The 9,765-nt window shown below is 31.9% G+C and overlaps 1 protein-coding gene across 1 annotated transcript; it reads left to right on the top strand.

The window, feature by feature from the left end:
- Positions 1-6,415: 6,415 nt before the first annotated feature.
- On the top strand, positions 6,416-8,618 carry LOC106436168 (LOB domain-containing protein 11-like). Its single transcript, XM_013877123.3, has 2 exons — positions 6,416-6,844; positions 7,947-8,618. The coding sequence occupies exons 1-2, from the start codon at positions 6,539-6,541 to the stop codon at positions 8,337-8,339; spliced, it is 699 nt and encodes a 232-aa protein (XP_013732577.2). The 5' UTR covers positions 6,416-6,538; the 3' UTR covers positions 8,340-8,618.
- The last annotated feature ends 1,147 nt before the right edge of the window (positions 8,619-9,765 follow it).

Genomic DNA, 9,765 nt, shown 5'->3' with positions numbered 1-9,765 from the left:
ATATGGTTTCGTTTGGAAATTTGATCATATCATGTGTTCTACAAATCACAGAATGAATTAGCAGTCCAATGTGTTTTTTTGTATAGTAACATACATTGCTGACAATCAGTCTAAATTCATTATAAAGCAGGAATAAGGTGTGATCTTCGTATAATATTCAAGCAATAGTTGTATCCAAGTATATAGAACGATGGAATATATTTGAGACCAATATCAATGGAAAATATAATGGATATCCGGTTTATACTATTTCAATGTTGGTTAAGATTTATTTAAATTTTAATTTAACCGAACTGTAGTCAATAAATAATATCATTGTATCATATTTATGGACCGTGTAACACACTCATATACTTAGGAGAATTTAGGTAATTATATATTATGTGTTTAGTCAACAAAGAAATAAATAAATACACATATCTAGATCCACAAACTATTATATACGTAAAAAAAATATGCTTGATCGTCACTTCACCTTGAGCAAAAAATGGTAATTTATATTCAATACTATAAAATTTTGGCACCAAGTAATGTCATTGCCCAAAAAAACTCGGAAGCTAAGGAAAAAATATATATTCGATGTACGAAATAGTTAATGCTCTTATACGTGAACTTAGACCTAACAAGCAATCCTATATAAACTAGGGGTTGTTCTCAACCGAAACCATCATTCTTCGAGCTATCTATTCATCTTCACAGTTAAAGCAAAAAAAATGTCTTCTCCAAATATTAATTTAAAAATCGGGTTTGTCAATTGTTTGTTGTCTTAATATGGCCCATAAGTATATTATTTACTAATTATAGGTTAACCCAATCTGTATTTTTTTTAATATAGGGGATTTCTATTTTATGTTGTTAAATAAAAAATTAATGTTAACATTCCAAATTCTTACACTAATTTTCGATTAGATTCAAATCTTAATCATTGATAAGTTAATAAAAAAATAGAAAATACTTGTATTAGTATGACTTTAAAATATCCAACATAAGAAATTCTAATTTTTGATACACAATTCCAATTATAATTGTTCTCCATCCAAATACATGATTACATAAACAACCCAAAGTTGTGTATATATATATATATAAAACAATCATATATAAATCTTAAATTTTTCAAAACTATATATTTTATATTTTAATTTTATAAATTTACCATGCATAGGTAATATTGTAGTAATTAATTATTACAAAAGCATTGGTGTATCACGTGATATGTAAATATTCTTCATAATAATTGTTTTATTCCGGTCTGGTTACCCAGACTACCTCAAATTTGAATAATAGAACGGCTGTCTCTGACGTATAAAAAAAAATTCCACATTCAGTATTTGTTTTTTACAATTGACACACGTATTAAGAAAAGTACATATCGAACAAGTGGGAACAAAAAATACAAGTGCTTTCTCCTTTGGACGCATCACAAAGGTCCACGCGCATTCGTGAGTGACAACACACAGAGTGACAGAGATACACACCTATATGTGTATGTTATGTACACACAAGTTTGTGCATGTCAGAGTTTCAGAATATTGCCATTTTTACGTGTGGAAAAATATCAGCATATATACAAAAAAAAAAGGTAAATGGTGATAAATTAGTGGGGGCAGATGGAAATTATGGAATATATTACATCTAATTAACTAATGCCACCTTAATCGCATATTTGACAAAAATGTTTTGTCGTTTACTTCTCTTATTCATTACAGGATTGCAATTACAACTAGGATGGAGAAATAAAGATTTCAACGTTTACCTTTGAAAAATGCCTAGAAACTAATTTGACACCAATTCACAATCAAGTTGGACACAATCTGTCCCCCCAACTTTGGTTTTGCATTTCGCAATGAAGAAACTTTGTTACTGGCGATTAGCGAATTTATCAATGACATGACATGTCCTTTATTATATGCAAATGTTTCTTACATATAGATATGTAGGGTATTAAGATCAACAACGCATAACTTATCATTCCTAAATATCTCATCTTTAAATGTGTTCAATCAGTTGAGTTGACGGCCCTTGAGTTTGAATGTACATGTGTGTTTTGATGTTACTAGCTTTTGAATTCGCTTCGCAAACAAAATTGGGATGATCTGTTCCAATACAGTCAATCTATCAACTATACCATGGACTATACCTAATCTACGAAAACATCAAGTTTAAAGCTCTTTTGTTTCTTCTATTTTCTCCAAATTTATTTTTGTATTTTATATAAATAAGAGACATGTAACATATTATGCGGAGGAATCTTCATTTTCTACAAGTTAGAAAATTTGGGAGCTTCGGGATTAGAATAGTCTAAATAGTTGGATTAGTGTTGTAACAAAAACATATAATTGGATAAGTGTTTCAGTTTTTATATCCGTCTTTTAAGGTTAAAAGTTAGTAGTTTGACAATATCTACTCCCGTTATACAAGCATTACAGTGATACGATACCTACATCACTTATATATACATACTTTTGATTTGGTAATAGTTTAATTCCCACTAATTTAACCACGCGTCTATGGTCGGGTGGTCAAAGCGTTCCGTGGATCCCTAAAAGGACCCGAGTTCGAATCCACACCACATCAGATTTTTACGCGTGTGGCCACCAGGGCTTTCACATTATTCTCTCTCCGGGTAATGGTTTACCATTTTTATTTCATTGTTGCAGCTAACTAAGAAGCGCTGCATAATGCCATTTTGACTCGTTATTGTTGAGTCAGTTCTCGCACAATTATACATATGGATGTATTTGTAGATATCATGCAACGTATAAAGTCTGTAGCAAGAAGCATTTTTTGTAACATGTAGCATGAAGCATAATTTTAAGAATGTGGCCGTGGAACATATAATTGGATAAGTGTTTCAGTTTTTATATCCGTCTTTTAAGGTTAAAAGTTAGTAGTTTGACAATATCTACTCCCGTTATACAAGCATTACAGTGATACGATACCTACATCACTTATATATACATACTTTTGATTTGGTAATAGTTTAATTCCCACTAATTTAACCACGCGTCTATGGTCGGGTGGTCAAAGCGTTCTGTGGATCCCTAAAAGGACCCGAGTTCGAATCCACACTACACCAGATTTTTACGCGTGTGGCCACCAGGGCTTTCACATTATTCTCTCTCCAGGTAATGGTTTACCATTTTTATTTCATTGTTGCAGCTAACTAAGAAGCGCTGCATAATGCCATTTTGACTCGTTATTGTTGAGTCAGTTCTCGCACAATTATACATATGGATGTATTTGTAGATATCATGCAACGTATAAAGTCTGTAGCAAGAAGCATTTTTTGTAACATGTAGCATGAAGCATAATTTTAAGAATGTGGCCGTGGAATATGGCTCCATAATTATTTATAATATAGTTCATTTGTGAATGGATAAAGGCAAACCAAAAGACATTTCGTTACAGAAAAAAGACAGCTTTAGCTAGTACCTCAAAAATCAAAGAAGTCCATTTTTCCTTGCTTAGTATGTCCAATGAGCTGACCAAATTCCACCAAACTTACCCCTAATACGTCCCCCAATTAAGTAATAAATTAACTTCAGAATATGAGCTAAATCAAATAACGAATTTCTTTACAAAAAGGTGAATAAGTTGATATGGTTGAGAGAAGTAGAAAGATATCGTTGTCTTGATTGTGGCATCAAAATATTACCAAATAATAGCACACCCAATAAATCCTCGAGAGCATGATTATTAAGGGTTCTTAGGGTGAAATTCTTAGCGAAATATAAGAACCCGTCTCTTAACTTTTAACTAAAAAAGTTAAGAACCGGTTCTTAAATAAGAGTTTTAAGAGTCGGTTCTTAATTTTTTCCGTTAAAAGTTAAAAAATGGATTCTTATATTCCGCTAAGAACTCACCCTAAGAACCTGTAATAATCATGCTGGCTTGCTCGATCACTAACTACGTGTCGTTCTTAAGCTTCTCGGACGACTGGTAGTTGTAACGTGCAACTCGTGATTTTTTCATAAGTAGTAGACGTGTTACTTTTATCTATATTTTATCAAATTATTTTCCTTCTATATTAATGTCAGTCCATACGATAATATTGTATTTGTTCGGACCGCTGGGAAGTCGCAGCCTATAACCTAACGTATATTGCGAAGAGGATATGAATAAATGAATCCATATTCACATAAGGTAGTATCGTAAGAAAAGAAAACCTCATTTTATGACTATAGATGTCAATGCACCAGTGGCAGTCAGCCATGCATCGTAAATAAACTATTTCATACTCGTTTGATCACCAAAACATTTATGACCAAGCTGTTACATTAATCACCAATTTGCTACAAGAACGTACCCACGTTTTATAAATATCAAGGTATGCCGTCCGTCGTTAGAAAAAAAATTCATATTCATTTGATCATCCGCAAAACATTTATATGAACAAGTTGTGTGTTTTGAATCGAATTGTCAACTCGCAAGTTGTTACAAAGAAAGATGTAGCCACGTTTCATAGAGTCACTTGTATATAAATTTTCTAAAGCTAGGAACCAAGACTAAGCTGAAGTTTTTTCCTAAATATATCAATTAAATATGTTGTATCTAAAAAAAAACGGTTAAAGAAGTGGGATAAATCTATAATTCTCATAAAAAAGATAGAAAGACTTTATAATTATGCTGAAATTCTTTTCTTTCTTTCTCTTCGTCAAATTCTTCCAAAATTCTTTAAATATTCAGTCTATAAAAAAATAAAATATATATATATATAAAGAAGAAAAAGTTTTTTTTTTTATAAAAACTTTATTGGTTTGGATATTTCCTAGCACTTCCGTAGAAATCCTAATTTCAAAAAGGAAACAGGAAAAGTCGTAAAAAATTATACAAACTCAAAAATTATGAGTAAAAAATAATATAAGAAGATATTTTTAATTCCGAAATTAAGCAAATCTAAACAAAAATTGGCTTGTTGTATTAATTTCCTGAAATAATAATACTGTCATAATTTTTCTTTATGTGAGTTTCTTTTCCAAATATGAATCAAAAATGATTTTACAAACTGTCTGTTTTGCCACTAGTAGACTCCAAAGAGCCAAAGTTTTGGTGGTGACATTTGATATCTTAATTAATTATAATTATATGAATTAAAATGACAACAAAATAAAAAATTTATAATTTTTTTCTAAAGTACCATTGTTTGCTGTTAATTTTTCAAATACTATTATACGTATTTATACAATTATAGTATTAGTAATACAACTAATAAAAAGAATTAATAATTTTTGTAATACTAGACTTAATAATTCTATTATTTATTTTATAAAACTAGAAAATAAAATAATAATACGTATTCAAATACTAGAATTAATAATTTTTGTGGTATTATTAGTTCTTTTTGTAATTGCATAATTTTCAAATTTTTGTGGTATTATTAATTTTTTTTATTTCCGCAGAGAAAGTATCATAAATTTGTTTCCAAGAAACATAGACTGGATTGGAAACTTCCTTATTGTCAGTTGCGAGTTCCAAAGGCGGAGAGGGGCTTGATTTGTGGATGAACTTGTTGAAGTTATATTTTATGATTTTATCTGAATGTTTCAAGTTGGGTTACTTGTAGATGATAGTTTGGTCACGCTAACTCATTGTAGAATCCATAGGAAGAAGCTTCTGATACCACTAATTAAGAATATGGTAATTGTATGAGAGTTACAACTTACAATAGATATAGTCATGGAGATAATATACAAAAGATACATAACAACAGAAAAAATCGAATAATAATTGATGATGTATCATATCTTCATTGCTTATGAAACACCTCACCAGCCATTCATCCCAACATTTCCAGAAGCATCGACGAATCTAGTCTCAGTCTATGATAAATTAATTAGAAGACATAATAACATAGATGCAGTATATTCCATTCTTGTAATTATCAACATATCTTTTTGTTTGTATTCTCTCACAGGTCATCTGATAGTGAATTGTTGTAGAAAATACCTGTTGAAATTAGCTTGCTTTTCACATTGAGGATCATTTAAACTCGTTAATGCGCTTCTGCAATATTTTCACATTAAAAGTTAGAAATTTAAGTTACTCAACAGTGTGATTAATCTATATTTAGGGTGCTAACTATCAAAAGATAATAAGGAATGAAGTTGTACTTCCTACACAGATTAGTAAAGGAAAAAAAATAAATGTGAAAACGGGAATTGATTACTCCCTTTTAAAGACTACTTTAAGGGTGAATTATAATTTAAATACAACAAGTTTGTCTAAGTGCGAATGTGGAAACAATTTGATTGAGCTGTCTAAGTTAATCAACAGTTGAAACGGAAAAGCGCAAGAAGAATTTAGGAGCCAGGTATAAAATTAGTTATAATACCAAAAAAGTATTACGCCATAACTCGGATATATGACATCACATTATCCTTCTTCTCTATCTCCCTCCTTATATATACACTTTCACAACCTTCCTTACCATATATATCACTTCACTCTACATACAACACTTTAGTTTAGCTTATTTCCAACTAATTATCCCAAAATAAAATAAATTATCAGTTTAGTCCCCAAGAAATCAAGAATCATGCTAAAGATGGAGATCAATGGTGGCACTTCGGCTGCTACACCTACTGCCTCGGCCGTGGCTGTCGCCACCGTGAAAGAAACCACTACTCCCATCAACTCTCCTTCTCCCACTTCTTTACCTCCGCCGCCGCCTCTTTCGCCCCAGCAGACGGTGGTGCTAAGTCCTTGTGCGGCTTGCAAGATACTGCGGCGGAGGTGTGCTGAGAAATGCGTTTTGGCGCCGTATTTTCCTCCGACGGATCCGGCGAAGTTCACAATCGCCCACCGTGTCTTCGGAGCTAGCAACATTATTAAGTTCTTGCAGGTACTTTTTATTAATACTAAACAGTCTCCTGTGGTTATCAATATATTATTTTTTACAATATAAAGCGTTGTTGTTTTGGTTTTAGTGGTTAATATAAATACTTAACACCAAATGTTTTTATTCCTTGTATATATAGTAATTTACCTTTAATTTCTTAATTGAAAAAAAAAACTGGTATCCAAAATGTGAAAAGCAAGTTAAAGTGGTTAAAAGTCTAGTTATTGAACAATAATGGGTTCATAAGTCATGTTACCGGAACTAGGCCCTACAACTGCAATGAAAGGTCAATAACAAACTTTCCTCAGAGCTACATGCAGCCTCTTACTATTAACCCCTGTTCAGTAACTCTAGACGCTAGTCGGATGGTCGGATTGGGCCTAGCGCCTAAAGAAAAAATCGGGGATTAATTGAAAATTATGCTGGGCGGAATTTTTAGATTGTTTACTATGTTATAAAACATATTAATCTTTAATTGTGTATAACATTAATACATTTTCATGTTTAAGATTGTATAAAACACACAAATAGAATATATAAACTTAATATAGTGTAATTTTCATCAAAATTATGAATATAAATGATATTTATAAAATTTTAGATCAAATAAATAAATCAAAATATTGTTAAAATAAAATAAATAAAAAATAATTTTTTAAAAAAATAGATTAGGCGGCCGCCTTGGCGGTTAGGCGGTCATTTAGGCGGTCTAGGCGGAGAAAATCGGATATCCGATTTTTCAAACCGATTTGGCATAAATCAGGGCGGAAGAATGACGCGTACCGCCCAGGCGGCTAGGCAGCCGATTTTTAGAAAAGGGCTATTAACATATCTAACCCTTTACAAAAACAAAAATGTTTTCTGAATTTTATTGTCTAATTCTAAAATTCCTTTTCACCTTTGAAAAATTCATGTGAGATTTCTTTACAGTCAAACATCAAAACACAAATTCACAATCAATGTTAAATGCAAAATTTCAGTCATTTAAAACATTATATGCCACAATCCACAGAATGTCCAAGACTTCTATATCCTCTTCTAAAAAGCATGTTTTAGTGAAAGATGATTTTGTTTTTTAACATATACATTTTGTTTTCGGTATCAGGAACTTCCAGAATCTCAAAGAACAGATGCCGTTAATAGCATGGTTTATGAAGCAGGAGCTAGGATGAGAGATCCAGTTTACGGTTGCACGGGTGCGATATACCATTTGCAGAGACAAGTGAGTGAACTTCAAGCACAACTTGCGAAAACTCAAGTAGAGCTAGTGAGCATGCAACTGCAAAGATCAGATCTACTGGAATTGTTATATAAAATGGAACAAACAAAGTTAGCAGCACAAGAGCAAGGACAACAAAATATGTCCTTTGAGAGTTCATTTGAAAGTGGCGACGAGTTCATTAGTAGCCCCGACGAAGTGACCAATGATTTGGGATTCCTTGAGGACAACAACAACAATAATTCATCAAAGTCGTGGTGGGATCCGCTTTGGACATGATCATAACTTGTGGTATTATTAGCTCACGTTAAAGCGCTTTAGTGGTTACTTCCGTATGCATATTAAAGATATGATATATGGGAGTTTTTTTTATATTTATTTTTTTCTAAGTCAACCAATCATAATATAAGCACGTAACAAAACTGCTTAAGATTTGTCAAACATGTTACGTGTTAGTATTATGTAGGGATAGAAAAAAGAGAGGTTGTATTAATTAAGATTCTAAGATTCTTCTCCTAACGCTAATGAAGGAGTTAATTGAGATGCATTTAAATTTCATGGCTAGACTATTTGCTTACTACATTTTTGTTATAATTTCTTTATTCCATTTGAAAAGAAAATATGTGTCTTAATGACATCGAACTACCGAGTAGAGCAACCCCAAAGAAAGTTTCGGTGAATGTGACATTTTACGGATGCTTCGATTAATAATCATTATTGTGTTGCTTAAGAATGAGAAGAATGTCATTGTTAATCTTTCTTCTGCTCACTAGGAAGCGACGAACGTGCAGCATCGTTTTCTTCTGACGTGTTTTTTGTTTGTTGTGCATTTTATGAATAATATAAAATACGAACGTCTTCAAGTTCTTGAAAGCATTCAATCTGAAAGACGATTTAACTCCATTAGTTAAGAAAACGACAGTTGACAAAACGATTTAACGCATGACAGGTCCCTGTAGACTAACATCGAGTACAAGACATTACGCGTTTGCTCCATGCGGCAGCATGTATACATATGTTTACGATCTATTTATACGCACTCACCATGTATGTGTGGACAAATAAATTGCAATGAGGTTATTTTATGATAATTAACTGACCAGGAAAACAAAGAGTGTTTACCGACATTGTATCACAAAATGTCCACGCTGACTCAAAACACTATTTATATGAACGGTTTAAGTAACATTCATAAAGAACAAAATCAATAGTGGTCCAAAACTGGTGTATACATTTTACCGACATCATGTGCATGCCACGTGACAGGGTAAATAATATTATGTGCATCGCTAATTAGTTATTTGTGTGGCACAAATAGGCTGTACCCATATTTACCCAGGACATAAGAATTGAACCGTACCCAAACATAACAAAAAAAGAATTAAAATCAAGGGGAATTGGGCTGTATAACATTCAAACAATTAATAATTCACTAGCTATATAAATATTCTAACTATACACCGTTTCTCTTTTATAAATAATAACCATATTGTCCTCATGAATAATTGGAGAAACCTACAAACAAAAACCAAAATTTAATAATAGTTAATGTGACAATGTTACTCGTGTCTCTTTGTTAGTCATACCTTTTAATAATCACACATATCTTTAAATATTATTTTTATTAGTAAATATTAGAAAGATTGATCAATTTTGTTCAGATGTGTAACACCTCCCGATAAACTCTATTGTGTTCATGGTGAAG

Source organism: Brassica napus, chromosome C4 (assembly GCF_020379485.1).
Source record: "Brassica napus cultivar Da-Ae chromosome C4, Da-Ae, whole genome shotgun sequence".
Classification (NCBI taxonomy): Eukaryota; Viridiplantae; Streptophyta; class Magnoliopsida; order Brassicales; family Brassicaceae; genus Brassica; species Brassica napus.
The sequence above is the reverse complement of the archived record's forward strand: the minus strand, read 5'-3'. Positions and strand labels throughout refer to the sequence as shown.